This window comes from Ranitomeya imitator, chromosome 5 (assembly GCF_032444005.1).
Source record: "Ranitomeya imitator isolate aRanImi1 chromosome 5, aRanImi1.pri, whole genome shotgun sequence".
Classification (NCBI taxonomy): Eukaryota; Metazoa; Chordata; class Amphibia; order Anura; family Dendrobatidae; genus Ranitomeya; species Ranitomeya imitator.
Window position 1 is genome coordinate 551835934 of NC_091286.1, and position 22381 is coordinate 551858314.

The following is a 22381-nucleotide window of genomic DNA, read 5'->3' on the forward strand; positions in this document are numbered from 1 at the left end:
ATACAACGCAGCGTTTCCGCGCGGTATTTTCCGCACCATGGGCACAGCGGATTTGGTTTTTCATATGTTTACATGGTACTGTAAACCTGATTGAACACTGCTGCGGATCCGCAGCCAAATCCGCACCGTGTGCACATAGCCTAATTCTAAAGGTAAAGGATCCGCAGCAGTTTCCCATGAGTTTACAGTTCAATGTAAACCTACGGGAAACAAAAATCGCTGTGCCCATGCTGCGGAAAAACTGCACGGAAACGCAGCGGTTTACATTCCGCAGCATGTCACTTCTTTGTGCGGATTCCGCAGCGGTTTTACAACTGCTCAAATAGAAAATCGCAGTTGTAAAACCGCAGTGAAATGCGCAGAAAAACCGCGGTAAATCCGCAGCGGTTTAGCACTGCGGATTTATCAAATCCGCAGCGGAAAAATCCGCAGAGGATCAGAATACGTGTGCACATACCGAAACCCTAACCCTACCCCTAACCCTAGCCCTAACCCTAGCCCTAACCCTAACGATATTCTAACATTAGTGGAAAAAAAAATTTCTTTATTTTTTTTATTGTCCCTACCTATGGGGGTGACAAAGGGGGGGTCATTTATTATTTTTTTTATTTTGATCACTGAGAGAGATTATATCTCAGTGATCAAAATGCACTTTGGAACGAATCGGCCGGCCGGCAGATTCGGCGGGCGCACTGCGCATGCGCCCGCCATTTTGGAAGATGGCGGCGCCCAGGGAGAAGACGGACGGGACCCCGGCTGGATCGGTAAGTATGATGGGGTGGGGGGGAATCGGAGTGCGGGAGGGGTGGAATGGAGCACGGGGGGGCTGGAATGGAGCACGGGGGGGTGGAACGGAGCACCGGGGGGGGTGGATCGGAGCACGGGGGGGTGATTGGAGCACGGGGAGAGCGGACAAGAGCACGGGGGGAGCGGAGCACTGGACGGAGGGGAGCCGGAGCAGTGTACCGGCCAGATCGGAGGGCTGGGGGGGCGATCGGTGGGGGCACACTAGTATTTCCAGCCATGGCCGATGATATTTCAGCATCGGCCATGGCTGGATTGTAATATTTCACCCGTTATAATAGGTGAAATATTACAAATCGCTCTGATTGGCTGTTGAAAGTGAAACTGCCAATCAGAGCGATCGTAGCCACGAGGGGGTGAAGCCACCCCCCCTGGGCTAAACTACCACTCCCCCTGTCCCTGCAGATCGGGTGAAATGGGAGTTAACCCTTTCACCCGATCTGCAGGGACGCGATCTTTCCATGACGCCGCATAGGCGTCATGGGTCGGAATGGCACCGACTTTCATGACGCCTACGTGGCGTCATGGGTCGGGAAGGGGTTAATTAGTGCTTGTTTCAGCTTCTCGCCAGTCAGCTGGGCAACAAAGGGCTTTAGATAATTACTGGTGGACTGAGTCTTGTGGGGCGATTTACTTTCCACTTTCCTTCTCGCTTCACCTCACTGCCAAGACCCTCAGTACAAAGCTCGTGTCCCTAATTTGGAGCATGTTACTTTGTGTACACACTTATTATACAAGCGCCCGTCCTACAAATTAATGAACTTGGTAGCAACTCTCTGCACGCTGCAGCCTTGTGGCCCCTGTCCGCCAGTTAACAAAAGTCTTGGCAGAAAGTGTTTAGTGCTTGGCAGAAAAACAGGACACACGCGTGCCTTCTATTAAGCAGGGGAAAAACTCTCCTTTCTCAGCAGATCTGTAGACAAATGGGTTTGTTGTGCTGCAGATTACAGGTTCTCATTTACCTCCGAGGCCTTCGTCACATTGGCTTGTGTTCTGTATACACGGCTCGCTCTCCTCCATCTACCCCAAATATCTTGTAAACCTGCTGAATGTATAGTGCTACACTAAACGGTGTGTGTGTGTATATATATATATATTTCACAATTTCCCGCCCTCCACACTTGGACAACCTGGATGACATGCAGGGTTTGTTTTTTGTTTTTCTCAGGAACGGATGGTTTTTCTTAAATGTTTCCTTTAAATCTTTCTCCTGTATTTTGTTGTCCAGTCAGTCTCTGAAAGACTCGCAATAACACAATGGTAACGCTGTTTGTAGGTGGAAATTAGATTTTGGGGAGGCTGTCGCCTTCCTCCTCCAGACTTCTCCAATCAGGCGTGGAGGGTGGGTACTATAAGCCCTGGGATCCCTGTGGAAATGTAGTTTCATAACAAAATTATTTTTAATCTGTGGCAAATGTGAGCACTTCTGTCGTCTTCCTCTTGTTAAAAAGAAAATAAAGCCAGCCTTCATTGTAGGTGCTTGTTTCCACTAGTGACATTCACTGTATCTTGTCATGGATTTTTTTTTTTTTTTTTTTTTAGAAAGATCGATAGGGATGGCTCTTGCGCAATATTTAGCAGAGCTAATTACCGTACTTATTGGTGCTTTTCTTGTTTACTTGCAGGGCGGTTTTGGGTGTTGTGTGCAGACTGCATGTGAGCTTTGTCTGCCATACATGTTTAGTAAGTTGGCTTTATTCACCAAGAAAGAATGGACTTTCTGCAGTTCTCCATCAGGAAAAGTGTATGCATGAGACTTTTGAAATCTCATAGCTTTTGTTGCTATTGCAAAAAAGCAGCTTTTGCATTAAAAAGAAAATCATGTAACATAGCCTAAGTTTCTTTTTAATATCCATAATCAGCTGGGCACTATACTTGGAGAACATGCCACTAGAGAAAAATACTACTAACCTGCAGATATGGGGTCAGTAGTATTACTAACCTACCTGGTGCCTATGAGTAGCTGAACACTGAGGGCAGAAAATGAACTTTATTCTCCCTGGGAGCTTCCAGTTTGTCACCACTCAGCAGCTGTAGCCGTGGCCCCGACAGCGGAGCCCCAATTCGGGGTCTGTCGGTCAGTGCTGGGGATGTGGATACAGCAGCCGCTCTGTATAATCAATAATGGTCCGTAGTTTTGTTTTTGGCTTTTAATCCCAGTTAACTTTTCAAGGCTTGCTAAATGTAACTGTGAGCATTCATATCTGGATGGGAGCAGTAGTCCCATCAGACAATGGCTGCTACACAGACCCGCACACACGAACATCTTCTCCGTCCACACTTCCCTCCTCCCGATCTGCAGTGTTTCTTGCACGCAAATCCGCCGTTTTTTTTTTGTTTTGTTTTTTTACAACTACGGATGTGCCTGACTCAATGGGTGCAGATCCACAAAAAGAATTGACATGCTGCAGAAAATAAAACGCTGCAAATCTGCGCTGATTTTTCCTCAGCATATGCACAAGTCATTTCACATTGACTAACATTGGTAGTGCACTACACTGCGGATTTGATGCAATTCCGCACGTCTAAAAACACTGCGGATCCGCAGCTTGTGCACTAAAGGTACCACATAGGAGCCAGGACAGGTGGATGACGCTTGGTGCACAGTGGGTATTTCTAAATTTTACAAGAATGGTTAGGAATATAATTGAAGGCTGAGGATAGAGGAATTGCTGCAATCTGTGAAAGCTGTTACTTTTTAAATGTGATGGAAATTAATTATTTATATAGCGCCAACATATTCCGCAGCGCTTTACAAATTATAGAGGGGGTTTGTACAGACAATAGACACTACAGCATAACAAATCACAGTTCAAAATAGATACCAATAGGAATGAGGTCCCTGCTCGCAAGCTTAAGGTACCATCACACTCAGCGACACTGCAGCAATATAGATGAGCCGATCGCTGGAGCCTCGCTGTTTAGGTCGCTGTAGAGACGTCCAACACGGCAACTCCAGAACAAAGCAGGAGCGATCCAGTGACGTAACGGCAACTCGCTTATTGTTCTCGCTGGTTGTTGGCTCCATGTAAAAACATTGTTGGCATCGTTGCTTTTGCTGTCAAACATGACGAATCACGCCGACCTGACAACCAAATAAAGTTCTGGACTTCTAACTCCGACCAGCGATGGCACAGCGGGATCTTGATCGCTGCTGCGTGTCAAACACGATCGCTATCCAGGACGCTGCAACATCACGGATCGTTGTTGTAAAGTTGCTGAGTGTGACAGTACCTTTAGCCTATAGTGTAAGGATCGGGTGTTCATGTAAAGCTGCATGAACCAGTTAACAGCCTGAGTATGTAACAGTACAGACACAGAGGCTATTAACTGCATAACTGCATCTGTATGAGAACATGTGAGGAACCTGATTATGGTTTAAGGTTGTAGTGTTTGGGTGTTTTTTTTTTTTTTTTTTGTTTTTTTTTTTGATGGGCCACACAGGGATAGTTAGGTTTAATGCGTTGAGGCGGTAGGCCAGTCTGAACAAATGCACTTTTTAGGGCACGCTTAAAACTGTGGGGATTAATCTTATTAACCTGGGTGGTGCATTCCAAAGAATTAGCAAAACACGTGAAAATCTTGGAGACTGGAGTAGGAGGTTCTGATTATTGAGGATGCTAACCTCAGGTCCTTAGCAGAACAGAGAGCAAGAGTAGGGTGGTGCTGAGCCATGGAGCGCTTTGTGAATGAGAGTAATAGTTTTGTACTGGATTCTTGAGTGGATGGGTAACCAGTGTAATGACTGGCACAGGGTAGAGGCACCGGTATAATGGTTGGTGAGGAATATAATCCTGGCGGCAGCATTCAGGACAGATTGGGGCGGGGAGAGTTTGGTAAGAGGGAGGCCAATTAAGAGTTACAATAGTCCAAATGAGACTGAATAAGTGAGGGTTTTTGCAGTGTCGAAAATAAGCAAAGGGCGAATTCTAGAAATGTTCTTGAGATGCAGATAAGAGCGAGCCAATGATCAGATGTGGGGGGTGAAAGAGCTCAGAATCAAGGATGACCCCCAAGGCAGCGGGCATGTTGCTTGGGAGTAATGGTGAAACCACACACGGAGATGGCAATGATTGGCTAGTAGAGGTCGAGAACACGAGGAGTTCAGTTTGACAGGTTCAGTTTCGGATAGAGGGAAGACATGTTAGAGACAGCGGTAAGACAATCACTGTTATCTTCTAGAAAGGCAGGCGTGATATCAAGGGAAGTGTATAATTGGGTGTCATCAGCATAGAGATGGTACTGGAAACCAAATCTATTGATTTGTTTGTCCAATAGGGGCAGTATACAAAGAGAAGAGGGGGGGCCTAGGACTGATCTTTGAGGAACCCCAACAGTAAGGGGATGGTGAGAGGAGGAACCAGCAAAAGATACAGTGAAGGAGCTGTCAGAGATGGGAGAGAACAGTGTCCTTGAGGCCGATGGAGCAGAGCACAGTGAGGAGGAGCTGATGATCCTCAGTAGCAAATGCTGCGGAGAGATCCAAGAGAATTAGCATGGAGTAGTGACCATTAGATTTAGCTGTTAGTAGATCATTAGACTTTAGTGAAGACCGTTTTAGTAAAGTGTAAAGAGCGGAAACCAGATTGAAGAGGGTCGAGAAGAGTTATCTGAGAGATGGCAGATAAGACAGGAGTGGACCAGGCGTTCAAGGAGTTAAGGGTACGTTCACATTCGCGTCTTTGGACGCAGCGTCGCCGCAAAACGCATGCGTCCCTATCTTTAACATTGGGGACGCATGGGCATGTGTTGTCATGCGTTTTGGTGCGTTTCGCGATGCATGTGTCGTTTTGGCACACTTGGCAGGGCGCGGCAAACGCAACATGTTGCATGCGTCGCACTTGTGTCATTGATGCGCCAAATCACCATTGAAGTGTATTGGCAACGCAGAAGACGCAAGTACTTGCGTTGTACGACGCATGCGTTCTTTAATTAAAAAATAACTGTCTAGACACTGTAACACACAGTATACCCACAGTTGGTTTATAGAGATTTAACCATCATAATATAATCTCTCAAAAAGGTGTAAGATTTAGAAATATAGTCAACCACCAGGGTGCGCTTTGTCCGATTGTAGTGAAAAAAACCACTACATAAGAGATAAAACCAAAGCAATACCACAGGGATCAAAAGAAGAAAAACATACAGGGCGTAGGAGTATTGAAATATGGCTTTATTATATGAAATGCCAATAATTACATAATAAAAACAAAATTAAGAACAAAACCACTTTCGCGCAGCATTTTATTTTTTCTTTCTTTATATAATTCTCTTTTTTTTTATTTTCATAATTGTTATTGAATTTTCCTCATGTGCGATATCTGCCGCCGTAACTAATGGTTATCCATATATATTCATGCTGATATACTACTCAGTATATATCTTTAACTAGCTGAAGAGCCCGGCGTTGCCTGGGCATAGTAAATATCTGTGGTTAGTTATAGCACCTCACTTCTCTTATTTTCCCATCACGCCTCTCATTTTCCCAATCACATCTTTCATTTTCCCCCTCACATGTCTCATTTTCTCCCTCACATCTCTCATTTTCTCCCTCACTCCTCTCATTCCCCCCTAACACTTGTCATTTCGACCTCACATCTGTCATTTTCCAATCACTCCACTATTTTTCCTCACTCCTCTCATTTTGCACTCACACCTTTTGATTTTCACCTCAGTATATACATGTTTGTCATCTCCCCTGTATATAGTATATACCTGTAGGTCATCTGCTCCTGTATATAGTATATACCTGTCATCTCCTCCTGTATATATCTGTATGTCATCTTCTATATATAGCATATACCTGTATGTCATCTCCCCTGTATATAGTATATACCTGTCATCTCCTCCTGTATTAGACCTCGTTCACACGTTATTTGCTCAGTATTTTTACCTCAGTATTTGTAAGCTAAATTGGCAGCCTGATAAATCCCCAGCCAACAGGAAGCCCTCCCCCTGGCAGTATATATTAGCTCACACATACACATAATAGACAGGTCATGTGACTGACAGCTGCCGTTTTTCCTATATGGTACATTTGTTGCTCTTGTAGTTTGCTTATTAATCAGATTTTTATTTTTGAAGGATAATACCAGACTTGTGTGTGTTTTAGGGTGAGTTGCATGTGGCAACATGCGTGTAGCAACTTTTGTGTGTCGAGTTGCATGTGACAGGTTAGTGTAGCAAGTTGTGTGCAGCGAGTTTTGCGCGTGGCGAGTTTTATGTGTGGTGCCTTTTGAGTATGTGCAAGTTTTGTGTGAGGCAACTTTTGCATGTGTTGCAACTTTTGTGCATGTGGCAATTTTTCCGCGTGTGCAAGTTTTGCATGAGGTGAGTTTTGCAAGAGCCTAGTTTTTGCATGTGGCGAGTTCTGCGCGTGGCGAGTTTTGAGTGGCGACTTTTGTGTTTCGACTTTTATGTGGCGAGGTTGGTGTATTTGTGGTGAAATGTGTGCTGAGGGTAATATGTGTTCAAGCACGTGGTAGAGTGTGGCGCATTTTGTGTGTGTTCATATCCCTGTGTGTGGTGAGTATCCCATGTCGGGGCCCCACCTTAGCAACTGTACGGTATATACTCTTTGGCGCCATCGCTCTAATTCTTTAAGTCCCCCTTGTTCACATCTGGCAGCTGTCAATTTGCCTCCTACACTTTTCCTTTCATTTTTCCCCATTATGTAGATAGGGGTAAAATTGTTTGGTGAATTGGAAAGCACGGGGTTAAAATTTCACCTCACAACATAGCCTATGACGCTCTCGGGGTCCAGAAGTGTGGCTGTAGCTGCGACGGTGCAGATGACACACACACACACACACACACACACACACACACACACACACACACACACACACACACACACACACACACACACACACACACACCCACCCCCCCCCTACACACACACACCCCTACACACCTTTATATAGTAGATTTTTCCCTTCACCATGACAGCGCCGCACGTGAGAGATGGCATCCGCCCCCAGGAACAGGAAACCTGTAGCAGAGATATAAGAATGGGGCGGCCCCTCTCTCCTCAGTTTGGTTTCCTGTTCCTGCAGGTGGACGCCTGTTGCAGAGCTCCTACCTCCGGAGGGATCTCCCTCTGATTCCGGTCCGGAGGCCGAGGTCCGCGGGGGGGGCCAGCCGTAGTCGGCGGCATCGCGTGCGGTGCTGTCCGGTGTCGGGCTGCTGGGTCCGCGCCATCCCTTTCCCTCGCTGGACTCCCCGGCGACCGCTCTGTGCAGGAGGCCGGTCCGGGGATATGGGGGCGTGTCCTTCACTGACGCTGGCGCCTAAGTGGAGGATGACAACTTCCGGTCGCAGGAAGTGACGTCACACGCCGAGGGAGCCGGTGTGCTGGACACTTCCGGGCGGAAGCTGATCCAGTGGCGCGCACACCGCTCCTCTATATAATAGAGCAGCAGAAAGGAGTCGCTGGTCCTGCTCTTCAGACGGAGATGACCGAACCAGCGGTAGATCCGGAGCTGCTGATGCCTGCGCCCAGAATGTCGGAAGACACTCAAGCTGCAGCGGTACCCAGGGTCCTGGAGGGGTGAGTGCCTTTGTAAGGCAAGCTACACACACACTGATACCCTGTGCACTATGTTTTATAGGAAGGGAAAGCCACCTCCAAGCAAAAGAATAGGGTCTGTCCACTATGTAAAGAAAAACTCCCTAGGCTATACAGCAAAAAGATCAGCCAGCCCTGTATCGACAGAACAGTTGCGGAGGAATCTTCTACCCTATTACAAAACATTAAAACAATCATACGGGAGGAAGTTAAATCTACAGTTAAAGAACAGTTGAAACATCACACAAAAGAGACCCCCTCCCCCAACAAGTGAGCAAGGGTCGGACATAGATTCAGGGGATGAGCCGGGAGCCTTAACCCCCTCTGATGCCTCAGATTTAGACTCCTCAGATGAGGAATATGGCCACCCATGTTTTCAGTCGGAGGACATTGGGAAGCTGCTCAAACTTGTCAGAACGACTATGGGGGTAGAAACCCCTAGAGAACCACGGACAATCCAAGACACCATGTTTAGCAACTTGGAGGAGAAGAAGCGAAAGTTTTTCCCCTTCCATGATAACATAATCAAATTAATAAAACGTGAGTGGAAAAAACCTAATAAAAAGATGTCTGTCCCTCAGGCATTAAAACGCAAGTACCCCTTTGATGAGGAAGTCTGTGAAAAGTGGGATAAGGCTCCTAAACTAGACGCAGCCATCGCTAGCACCTCTAAAGGGGTTGCGTTACCATTTGAAGACATGGGAGCCCTAAGGGACCCCCTCGACAAAAAAGCAGATGCTTTTCTAAAGTCAGCTTGGGAAGCAGCGACATGGTCATTTAAACCCGGGGTTGCTGCCACTTGCACGGCACGTGCTATGGTCAAGTGGTTAGAGGAGTTAAGTGACCAAATCAAAAACAAATGCCCAAGAGGGAGGCTTCTGGAAGCATTACCCTCTCTACAAGGCGCCGCAAGATTCCTAGCAGACGCCTCGATAGATTCAGTTAGAAGTGCCGCACGTGTGTGTGTGCGTTATCCAATTCAGGAAGGAGAACATTATGGCTGAAAAATTGGACGGCTGACTTCCAATCAAAGGTCAAACTCTGTGGAGTACCCTGTGAAGGGCAATACCTGTTTGGCAAAGCTCTAGACGAGATCCTTGAGAAGGCGTCGGACAAAAAGAAGCGGTTTCCACCTCCTTCCTTTCCCAGGCGCCGATGGGATACCTCTCGTTCGTCCTTTCGTGGTGGATATAGAGGGACCCGCGGCCGATCAGATGACAGGTCTAGTCGAGGCAGACCCTGGAGGGAGCGGAAAGAAAGGGGATTCCTTTTCAACAAACCTCCCCCCAAGCCTGATCCCAAAAGTCAGTGACGCCAGCATTCCGGTGGGGGGAAGACTCCGGCGGTTTGTCCATCATTGGGCAGCGCTGCCGGCTTCTCAATGGATAACAAATTTGTTGTCAGAGGGTCTGAGGTTCAAGTTCTCCAACCTCCCACCAAATCGTGTAAAAATGACCCAGGTGGGGGGAAAAAATCAGGCCATATTAGAAAGAGAAATTTATCTCCTCATGCAAAAAGAAGTGTTAGTAGAAGTACCCCATCAATAGATGGGGAAAGGGTTCTACAGCACTTTATTTCTAACACCAAAACCAGACGGCTCGCTGAGAGTAATATTCAACCTAAAAGCCCTAAACCATTACATTCAAATAGACAAATTCAAGATGGAAACTTTAAAGACTGCAGTAAAAGTACTCGACCCAAACTGTTACATGGTGGTGATCGATCTTACAGACACTTACTACCATGTGCCAATCGCTGTCCAACACCAACAATATCTAAGATTAGTGGTAAATCTGGGAAAAACCCCTGTCCATCTACAATATCAATGTCTTCCTTTTGGGGTAGCCATAGCGCCCCGTATATTCACAAAAGTTATTTCCGAAGTAGCATCTTTTGTCAGGAAAGAAGACATAATGTTGGTACCCTATTTGGATGATTTTTTGATAATAGCAAAAAACAAAGAAAGTTGCGAAAAAGCGGCCACAAGAGTACTGGAGGTACTGACCAGTTTAGGATGGATGATAAACCTGAAAAAATCAAGGCTTGTCCCAACTCAAACTCAAGAATTCCTCGGAATCGTGCTAGATTCAGTCAAGCAGGAGTGTGTCCTCCCACAGAGGAAAGTTCAATCAATTCAGCAGAGAGTACAGTCATTCCAACTACAACAGACTATCTCTCTGAGGAATGCAATGTCACTCTTAGAAGTCCTAACGGCAACAATTCCAGCAACGCGATGGGCACAAAGCCACACACGAGAGTTACAATGGCAGATTCTAGCCGAACAAGAAAGAAATCCATACAATTTGAATCGGAAAATTCTTCTATCACCAAAGGTTCAAAACTCACTAGAGTGGTGGCTGAAAACAGAAAATCTAACCAACGCAGTGCCATGGTCAGTACGAGATCCAGTGGTCAGTACTACCGATGCGAGTCCGTGGGGTTGGGGGGCACACTTAGGAGATCAGGTCCTACAGGGTCAATGGGGGAGCCCAATGACAACAGCGTCCTCCAATCTAAAAGAATTGTCTGCGGTAAGACTAGCACTTCTTCATATAGGAAAAAGGATTCTGGGAAGACATGTGGTGGTGTTGTCCGACAACAACACAACGATAGCTTATATAAACCGCCAAGGGGGCACAAGATCAACATCCCTTATGGCAGAGGCCAAAGAACTTTTTATATGGGCCGAAAACAACCTTCTTTCACTAACCGGAACATACTTGAAAGGATCAGAGAATCAAGTAGCCGACTACTTAAGCCGTCACACGTTACATCAGGGGGAGTGGTCCCTGAACCAGCGAGTATTTGGGGAAAATATGTGCCAGCTGGGGCGTTCCAGACATAGACCTGTTCGCCACAAAACAAAATCTGAAGGTGAAGAGGTTCTATTCTCTGAACCCAAGAGAACACCCGGAGGGGGTAGACGCGTTCCTAGATCGGTGGAACTTCCATCTAGCATACGCATTCCCCCAATACCATTAATCCCGACAGTCCTCAGGAAAATTCGGGAAGACAAAGCACGAGTAATCCTCATAGCTCCCTTTTGGCCGAAAAGAGCATGGTTCACGTGGCTCAGGCGCATGTCTATCTCGGACCCGTGGATCTTTCCGGATGCCCCGGATCTCCTGTACCAAGGGCCAGTTCAACATCCCCCAAGTTCACAGGTTGCATCTCACCGCCTGGAACTTGAAAGGGGACTTCTGTTAGCAAAAGGATTCTCAAGCCCTTTGGTGACCACATTGCTCGCTAGCAGGAAAAAAGTCACCTCAGACAAATACCAGAAAATCTGGCAAAAATTCCTAGATTTCTCGGGGCGACAGTTGTCGAACTCTGGTCAACAGGTCCCGGTAAAGGAAATCCTTGAATTTCTCCAAAAAGGGTTGGAAAAAGGTCTGTCTACAAGCACCTTAAAGGTGCAAGTCTCTGCCCTTGGTGCCCTATTTGATCATAAACTGGCTGACCACCCTTGGGTCTATAGGTTCATTCGAGCCTCCTTTACTTCCAGACCCTCAAAATTAATACCTAAGGTAGCTCCCTGGGATTTAAATTTAGTTTTAAAGGCTCTAACCGTTTCCCCCTTTGAACCTCTTGATTCTATATCAATAAAATCCTTGACTCTAAAAACGGTTCTCCTAGTTGCCTTAACGTCTGCCCGCCGTACTTGTGAGTTACAAGCTATGTCGGTGAACCCTCCTTACTCTACTTTCCATGATGACAAAGTAGTTATTAAAGCCGACCCTGCCTTTCTTCCGAAGGTCAATTCTAAATTTCATAGAGACCAGGAAATTATTCTGCCCTCTTTTTGTTCCCAACCAAAATCCCAGGGGGAAAAAACCTTCCATTGTCTCGATGTCAGACGCTGCCTCCTTCAATACTTAGAGGCCACAAAATCTTGGCGTCAGTCATCGGCCCTATTGTCACCTTTCAGGGGACAAACGGGAAAAAAGGCCTCAAAAGCAACTATTGCACGGTGGTTGCGTACGGCTATTTCACTTTCGTATTCTTTTTCTGGTCAAGTTCCCCCACAGGGTGTTACGGCTCACTCCACGCGTGCTATAGCCACTTCCTGGGCGGAAAGGGCAAACGCCTCGATAGAACAGATTTGTAAAGCGGCAGTATGGTCATCACCCTCTACCTTCTTCCGACATTATAGGTTAGACTTGGGTCAATCAGACTTGTCTTTTGGGAGAAAGGTGTTGTCTGCTGTCGTCCCACCCTAGGAATCTTCTATTTCTTCCTCTCACGTGCGGCGCTGTCATGGTGAAGGGAAAAATGATAATTACGGGTAATTTGATTTTCCAGAACCATGACAGCGCCGCATTAATTCCCGCCCTATCTTGGTGATGGTTGTGTGATTCACAAAAAAAAAGAAAACTTATTGTATATAAGTAAATGTATATATGCAAAATATATGTGTAGACAGAAGCTAACGAAGGATTATACAAATGTAAATATGATACATAACTGTGTACTAACAAAGCGGTCATCTTCCATACTCTGGAAACAAACTGAGGAGAGAGGGGCCGCCCCATTCTTATATCTCTGCTACAGGTTTCCTGTTCCTGGGGGCGGATGCCATCTCTCACGTGCGGCGCTGTCATGGTTCTGGAAAATCAAATTACCCGTAAGTAATTATCATTATATTCTCCTCCCCCCCCCCCCCCCCCCTCTACTTTTCTATACTGCAATTGGCATTTTTTTGATATTTCGGGACCTTTATCGTTATCTAAATCTTAATTGTCATGTCCCGGAATACCTGTGTTGCGTATTCTCCTCCATGCTGTGCCCCTGGATGAGCGCATGCGTGGTCTTTGCCCTGGAGTCCTGGTTCCCCGCGTGCATGTACCCATGGCAGCGCTGGGTACTCCGTTCCCATGCGGCCGGTCATGTGACGCGGGGACCGGAACTACGGGGCCTCCTGACTGCGCATGTGCCGGATACACTTGGGCTGCAGCGTTGTGGATTTAGGACGCATTATATAAACCTCCAGCCACATGCATTAAGCCACCCCCTGACCAAGGTTAATTCCGAAACGTGCGTCGGGCACTCGCTGGCACAGGAGAGATATAGGTAACATTTTTAATCTTGGCTGTACATCTGCACTTTGATATATGCTAATTTGGGCAGACGCTATCACTGTCTACATGATGGCTGTCTGCAAGGGTGCACTTTAGTTTTGAGCTAAGGCTGTGGCACATTATCACTTTATTCTTATTTGCACCTTACTTAAGGAGTCATGGTTCGTATTATAGGTTTATATTAACCCCTTCCCTTTTTTGCACACATTGTGAGATTATTCACGGTTTCACTTGTGCAATATAATTTTATATAAAATATTTTTTTAATCTTTTAATACACGTATTTTTTTTACACTTGTTATGAGCAGATTTGCACAGTATTTATAAAAAAAATTTTTTTTTAAACCTTTTTATATAGTGGTGATCTTATATACCTTCCACTCCCTCCCCTTTTTACACAGTATAGTGCTTTTTGTACAGCCCTTTATATTATTTATATCCTGGTATTGGGTAAGGCCAGATTGCTGGTTAATATATACAGCCCTGTAATCCTGTTGCTGCGCGAAAGTGGTTTTGTTCTTAATAATTTTGTTTTTATTATGTAATTACTGGCATTTCCTATAATAAAGCCATATTTCAATACTCCTACGCCCTGTATGTCTTTCTTCTTTTGATCCCTGTGGTATTGCTTTGGTGTCTAGACACTGAAAAGACTTTATCTATTGCATGCGTCAAAAAAGCCTTCGTTTTACATGCATCTTTTGTGCGTCACATCCACGACGCTGCGTCTGAAGACGCGAATGTGAACGTAGCCTTAGAGATTAAGGGAAGATTAGTGACATTCATTATGAATGTTCTGTTAATAACAAAATATTTTCTTGCCCCCTCTCGCCTTCCTCCAAAAATTACTGAGGAGCTCGGGACTCCTTTGTGTTAACACTTGACTAGAAGTCTGTAGTGTCAGTAATGCAGAGGTGGATTACAGGATGTCGGGGCTGCCCCGACTCCTCCTGCCAGTCCACTTGATATGCTGGAGTTCAGCTTGGGACAGTAAACCCATTAAATACATGTCAATGCGAAGCATGCTGGGAAATGAGCTCCAGTAGTGCTGGCAGAATGCTAATGAAGGGAAACCACCCACTATGTTAACACAACCCTATTTAAGTGTTCTGACTGTGTGGAGAGCTGACATTGCACCAGGTATTACCAGTGTTATTCAATAGAGCATGCATTAGGGGCTCCATATGGAAGATGGGATTCGCCTACTCAAGTTTGAGCGTGAAAGAAATGTAGATTCCATATTGCATCTGATTTTTAGAATACATGGAATACCTAAAATGGGACACTGTATTTGGTCTTGTACACTTCTCACTGAAGTACAAAAACAAATGATATACAGATGTGATAATATAAAATGTAAGATCATCCTGTTCTGCCACTCTATTGGTGTCTTTTGGTTTTTTTGTTTTGTTAGGATCTCATTTTACATTAGTGTTTGGATCATTGCGCACACATGGCCACCAGTGGTTCCCTTCTCCCTTCCACTAGCAACATTTGTGCCTTTTTTAAAGGGAATCCAGCACCAGAAAAAATGTTAATGGTATTATGCCTGGCGCCAGTGCTAAACCCCACCGCCAGGAGAAAACAAACTTAATTCCCCCAACACCGTTCTGGTATCAGTCACTGTAACGACGCAGCCCTCTATAGCCGGAGCAGTGACTGAACCCCTGTGGGCCCTGAAACCAGATCGCTGCTGGGGGGAATAAAGTTCAATTTTCTCCCTGCAGCATATGGCCAAGTGTGGGCGCTGAGCAAGTTGGTAATTCTATTAACCTGCAGATTAACCACATCTACAGGTTAATAGGATTTTTTTTTTTCTGTTAACAGGTTCCCTTGAAATGGAGTTCTGAGCCTGTTACACTTCAGAGTTCATATTTCTTCCATTAGTCATTCATCCATGCAGCTTTTATTCCTAAAACGTGCCATTCTGTTAAAACTCCACTAAGCAAACCCATCGCAGAGGTGTTGTTGTAATGAAGGCATGAGCTGTTTATTGAGAAGCCTTAAGATTTAGATATTCTCAAATTAATCATTTGCTGGAGCATGCATAAATTGAGTTTTTTGTAAATCTTAATTGAGGCAATACTCGTGGTGAGGCCTATGAGTGAACATCAGCCGCCTCAAATGAAATGCCATTATTTCGTATGTGTGAAAGATGTCTGAGGAAGGTTCTTCACATAGAGGTCGGAGCAGAAGAAGTTGTGCTTTCTCAATGAGTAGTGATTAACAAGTGTACTCGGGTTTTCCAAGCATGCTCGTGTGTTTGAGTATTTTGGGTGTGCTCGAAGATTGTTTGAGTTGTCGCAGCTGCATGATTTGTCGCTGCTAGACAGCCTGAATACATGTGGGGATTCCCTAACAAAGAGGCAACCTCCACATGTATTCAGCCTGTCTAGCAGCGACAAATCATGCAGCTGCGACAACTCTAAGATGATCTCTGAGCACACCAAAATACTCAGATCACAAAGCATCCTCTGCTGGGCTAGGTGTAGGCATGAGCTACCATCAGGTTGAACAATGTAGTAATGGGTACTGCCCTTAGCCAAACTTAGTGCTTAGTGGATTGTCTGGAGCTGAACCTACAGTCACGGCCAAAAGTATTGACACCCCTGCAATTCTCAGATAATACTTAGTTTCTTCCTGAAAATAATTGCAAACACAAATTATTTGGTGTTATCATTTAATTTGTCCTAAATGAAAAAACACAAAGAATAGTCCTAAAGCCAAATTGGATATAATTCCACACCAAACATAAAGGGGTGGACAAAAGTATTGGCACTGTTCGAAAAATCATGTGATGCTTCTCTAATTTGTGTAATTAACAGCACCTGTAACTTACCTGTGGCACCTAAACGGTGTTGGCAATAACTAAATCACACTTGCAGCCAGTTGACATGGATTAAAGTTGACTCAACCTCTGTCCTGTATCCTTGTGTGTACCACATTGAGCATGGAGAAAAGAAAGAAGACCAAAGAAATGTCTGAGGACTTGAGAAACCAAATTGTGAGGAAGCATGAGCAATCTCAAGGCTACAAGTCCATCTCCAAAGACCTGAATGTTACTGTCTACCATGTGCAGTGTCATCAAGAAGTTTAAAGCCCATGGCACTGTGGCTAACCTCCCTAGATGTGGACAAAAAAGAAAAATTGACAAGAGATTTCAACGCAAGATTGTGCAGATGTTGGATAAAGAACCTCGACTAACATCCAAACAAGTTCAAGCTTCCCTGCAGTCCGAGGGTACAACAGTGTCAACCCGTACTATCCGTCGGCATCTGAATGAAAAGGGACTGTATGGTAGGAGACCCAGGAAGACCCCACTTCTTACCCCGAGACATAAAAAAAGCCAGGCTGGAGTTTGCCAAAACTTACCTGAAAAAGCCTAAAACGTTTTGGAAGAATGTTCTCTGGTCAGATGAGACAAAAGTAGAGCTTGTTGGGCAAAGGCATCAACAGAGTTTACAGGAGAAAAAAAGAGGCATTGAAAGCAAAGAACACGGTCCCTACAGTCAAACATGGTGGAGGTTCCCTGATGTTTTGGGGTTGCTTTGCTGCCTCTGGCACTGGACTGCTTGACCATGTGCATGGCATTATGAAGTCTGCCAACAAATTTTGCAGCATAATGTAGGGCCCAGTGTGAGAAAGCTGGGTCTTCCAGCAGGACAATGACCCAAAACACACTTCAAAAATCACTAGAAAATGGTTTGAGAAAGCACTGGAGACTTCTAAGGTGGCCAGCAATGAGTCCAGACCTGAATCCCATAGAACACCTGTGGAGAGATCTAAAAATGGCAGTTTGGAGAAGGTACCCTTCAAATATCAGGGACCTGGAGCAGTTTGCCAAAGAAGAATGGTCTAAAATTCCAGCAGAGCATTGTAAGAAACTAATTGATGGTTACCAGAGTCGGTTGGTCAGTTATTTTGGCTAAAGGTTGTGCAACCAAGTATTAGGCTGAGGGTGCCAATACTTTTGTCTGGCCCATTGTTTCTTTTTTTTTTCCCCCTCTTAGGCCCCCCCCCCCCTTCCCCTTCCCTTCTCATCAACTATTTAATATACAACTGAATCCACAAAGCTGAGCGGTGCTTGGGAAGAAGCGGTGGGCTATGACTACTGCAGAATATGCCAGGTTGAATTTAATCTTCTTAAATCTGTTTTCCTTTCTGACTTCCCTTTACAGATGTGGGGGCACTGTTGGTGCCATATTGACGTGCCCATTAGAAGTTGTGAAAACAAGACTGCAATCCTCATCATTGACTCTCTACATCTCTGGAGTTCATCTCAACACCGTAGATGGCGCCAGCGTCAACAGAGTGGCAAGAGTGTCTCCAGGACCACTGCACTGTCTCAAGTATGAAATGCTATAGTGAAGTACACGTCTGTCTTAAATTGAATGTACTTGGTGGAAATTCCAGCCCCACTACCTGTATTTTAGAGGTGGTGTCCAGGCATCTAATATTGGGGACCTATTCTTGGAGAATAGGAGGTGCTGAGTACTGCACAACAACAAATGCTACATGCTGTTTAGCTTAATTCAATGTGGCCGGTGCTAGTTGCAGGAATTCTGCGGGTGTGGGACCTCCACTGAGCTGTCGATAGGATTTATGCTTCATAGCACCATCCTAATCAGCATTACTGTCCCCATTAGGGCTTACAAGCTAAATTCCCTATCAGTATGTCTTTGGTGGGATTATTTTTATTGGTCATCAGTATCTGATTCTGTACTCAATCAGCTGTGTAGTGTGGTGGTTTTTTTTTTTTTTTTTTTTTTTTTTTATGTAATCTGAGAGCAGCATGATATATCAGCAGAGAGCCTGATTCCAGCAGTGTGTCAGTGGGCTATGTTTTGCAGGTTGTTTCAGCTCACTTCCTCCAGAGGTGTGACTTGTGTGAAGGTGGGGGAGTGAAGCAGATGTTTGGTTGCAGGGATCATGTGACGTAACTGTTGCGCAAGCCCCAGGAGAGCCAGTTGGCACCATAGAGGAGCAGAAGTCTTCATTTATTTTGGGCACACATACAGATTGAGAAGGGGGTTGTCCCGAGTAGTGGGGAAAACTCCATTAATGAGAAATGCTGTTACAGATTAGCCTTCATATCCTGCCTTACTGGAGCTGCAGCTACAGGGAGAAAGTCAAACTTGTCTCCTCCCTTTAGCCACTTGATTTTAGTCATAAGGGGGTGGTTGTGGTCCCTTGTTAGTATACTGTGGGCATGGCTGTTATCATTCCCTGGTACTCTGACAGCCTGTTGTATGTGTGAAGTGAAGGCCTTTGGGGAGTGATCACAGCCACCACTTGCTGTATAGTGACTGTAACCGTGCTCTGCTTCAATGACTGAAAGCAAGTAGCTGCAGGGAAGATAAACCTTAACTTTCTCCATGTAGCCACTGCTCCAGTAAAGCAGACTGTCATTATTCTGTTTAGCTGCAGATTAGCCCTATGTCTGTATGTAAATTACTTCTGGACAAGATGGCTTCCGTTTATAGGGATTCAGTACAGAATAACTATTCAAAGTACAGGTGATTTATACAATTTCTCCTGAGGAAGCTGCACTTGTTTGACGAAACACATGGGGTCCTATCCCCTCCCTAACTCCATGATTGACACCGGTTTTGTACGGCCTCACATTATATGATGGTTGATCAAGTTTGCATATACAGCTGTTAATTGTTCTTTATCCTCTCCATGGATTAAGTTTGTGGTCTTTTCTTCTGTCTATCAAAAGGCCCATTATTTGGTCTTTATAGCTGTTTGTTAGCTTGGATATACCACGACTCTAAGGGTATGTTTCCACGTTCAGGAAACGCTGCGTGTTTGATGCTGTGTAGAGCCGCATTGTCAAAACACGCAGCGTCCAGATGTTACAGCATAGTGGAGGGGATTTCATGAAATCCCGTCTCCACTATGCATTAAGACGCATACCTGCGGAAACGGACATGCGGCGCGTCTTTTAACAACGCAGCATGTCCTTGCAATGCTGAAACAACGCAGGTGACCTCAGGTGCAGATTTGGTCAGGATTTTACCTGTGTAAAATCCTGACCAAATCCTGATGCAATCCTGAATGTGGACACACACACCCTAAGGGTTGATATCATGTGGAAAATATAATATAATGGGTTTTTTGTTTAATTGTTTTTAGTTCATGTAAAAAAAGTGGCCCTGTCATAAAGCACAAATTTGTCAGCAGAGAATAACTGTTCAAACGGAGTCCCTCTAATTTCCTGCTGGGCGAGGATCCGAAAGATGATTTCCTGAGATGCTGAATAATGAACCACTTTAAACTGGCTCTCATTTATAATATTGACCCATATAGTTAAATCGCCTGTGAATGTTTTTGGTTTGCTCTGTCACTAATTTGTTTGCTTTATTGCCTGATTGGACATCATTAGAGACTGAGGATGTGTGAAAGTGATGCAGGCTGAATGGCGATCATACAGAGTAGATGTGTTTGCATGATATCCTGCTGACATCACCTGGACTTGTTTTTTGTGTTCGGCTCAGTTCACACGTCCAGTAATCATCCTCTAGAAAACATCCAGTTACTAAGAAAATGAATCTTCAAACTCTAACTTATCTACTCACACCGATTGCTTCGGGATTGGTTTTGATAAATTGATAGCCAGTGTGCCTGTATAGGTTAGAACGTGAACCAGTTGAAGCTGTTCCAGGGGTTTTTTTTTTTGTGGTGGGTGATAACACTTAAAGGCTGAGCTTCAGTTCTTTGCCAAGAACCCCCTACAATCTTTTATTTTGCCACAAAAAGTATTTCTAGTAGTCACAATTAAATGTTGGCATTTCTCTGCTAGTGTCATACAGGGCAAACTTTGACTTCCCTGTAGGATGGCGGTGGTCTCGGCCTGGTAACGCCTATGAGGCTGATTCATGCAGGATACTAAGGTTCTGATGGAGGCTATGTACATCTCACCAATAATATTGAGCCAATTAGAGCAGATATCATTACTTCCTCCAGCACTCTCTGATTTCTGGAGGGTAGAAATTGACACTCTAGGCCTTTTTTTTTTTTTTTTTTTTTTTTGTAACTTTTATTATTTGCATGGATATGCAAGTGGTATGTTCGCTTCCCAGCCCCAACCCACATAATGACTAATGGACGAATATATAATGAGGAACTTCACAACACTATTCTGATTAGATGTGAGATTTCGGGGAGTGGTGAGGTATACAATGCATGGCCGACAGTGTGAAATAAAAGGAGGAAAAGTAATTTCCATGAATCCGGATGACTTCTGTCCAGCCTCTTGCAGCTCTGATTCCACCATTAAATGAGCCTGCTCTGCATTCAGTCTGATGGGCAAAGGGTAAGATGTTTCTGAATGAACTTATCTACCCCAGGAACTTGGAATCGGGCATACCTTCACAGAACATTTAAAAACGCCTCCTTAACTTTTTAAAACAAACAATTTGCGTGTATTGCCGCTTCATAGGAGCAAGAGATGCCATTCAATCCAAAGCAAGCCAAGCTAGGAGCAACAATATGGTTGTGAGTCTGTGTATAGGGGGGGCCTGCCAGCGGTCACCCCTCAATACAATGTCAGGGGCAGATGTTTCTGCCGCATCTGATTTTGTACTGATGATCCGTTTCTCATCTAAGAGATGAGCCACCAGAGTCCGACAGCGGCACTGGAGCCCTCAGACCCTCCGAGTGTTTGCTTGGCAGGCAGCTCTCTCCCATACACAATCGGTTGCCCGACCGCTATGGGGGACTTTAAAGTCAGGCCATTGTTGGTGGAAGTTAATTTATTCTTCTCCTGAAACCTTATTGCTACATTTATATCACTCTAGCTTTTCTCCATAATGTGATGTGTAGCTTGGCTCCTCACCTGATGCCCTCTCCAGATTTCTGTAAATTGAAGCTGGCTTTTTTTTTTTTTTTCTTTCATAATCAAATATATATTAAAAAAAAAGCTTGTCTCTGATGCTCCCTATCCCTCCCAACCGTTTGTTCACATGCTGGGCAGCAAATTGTGCAGTGCCCAGAAAATTGTCAGCAGAGCAGTGTCAGTATGTGGCATATCTGAACTGGGAGCATTGCCTAAGTAGGAGAAAGCCATTGGGACAGTTTCTTACCGTGGCTAATCCTGAAATATATAGAAAGCCCTGGCGGCATAAAATGGAGAAGCTCTACAGTATATTGATGCTGCCTGGGATTTTTCCATGAATCCTTATGGATGTGGAATGGCTAAATTATGGGTCATGTGCCTGCCCTTTATACATGGGCATTAGTAGGTGGATTGTTAAAGCTCTGGATATCTAACTTGCACTCTGTTGCTTTGCAGGATGATTCTGCAGAATGAGGGTCCTCGTTCCCTATTTCGAGGCCTGGGCCCCAACCTAGTGGGGGTGGCTCCTTCCAGGTACTGTACATTTATGAATTAGTTAAAATGTCTCAGGTGTAAAAATGAGCAGGATTCTGCGATGTGTTGAGCTTTATTGCAGAGCACAATGAGCAGAGCGCTACGCTGACCTTACTATCAAAACTTTGCTCTAAATAACTTTCCTCTAAATATAGCAAAAGCTTTCACTGTCACAGAAGTCTTATTGTAAATCTGTACAGCTGCAGGAATATACCCAGCACTTCTGTATGGATAAAAAGCAAAATTAATGTGTGTATTGCTTCCACATCTACGGTGCCTTGTGCTCCTTCAGTTTGATCTCAGAATGCCCCTTGTCCAGTGCCGGGGAGAAGCTGCTGGTTATTATAGGCTGGCCAACATAAGAGGAGGCTTCGCTGCCCACTTACAAAAGCATCAGGACAATGGGACTGAGCAAATGAGATCCCTCAAATCCACATAAGGGGGCACTATAACAGGTATTGAAACCTAGACCCCCATAAAGGCCTCTCTTATTTTGATTTGACTGGGGCAAGAATCCAATACAGTTTGCAAATAAAGGTCTTTGGTTCTTCAGCTAAA

At 44.9% G+C, this 22381-nt stretch overlaps 1 protein-coding gene across 1 annotated transcript in view; it reads left to right on the forward strand.

Moving 5' to 3' along the window:
• LOC138638388 (solute carrier family 25 member 36) overlaps positions 1-22381 on the forward strand; it is a 51368-nt gene that overhangs the window by 15091 nt on the left and 13896 nt on the right. Inside the window, exons 2-3 of the mRNA XM_069727628.1 lie at positions 17628-17798; positions 21746-21823. Of these exons, the coding sequence (XP_069583729.1) occupies positions 17628-17798; positions 21746-21823 (249 nt within the window). The remainder of the gene's footprint in view (positions 1-17627; positions 17799-21745; positions 21824-22381) is intronic.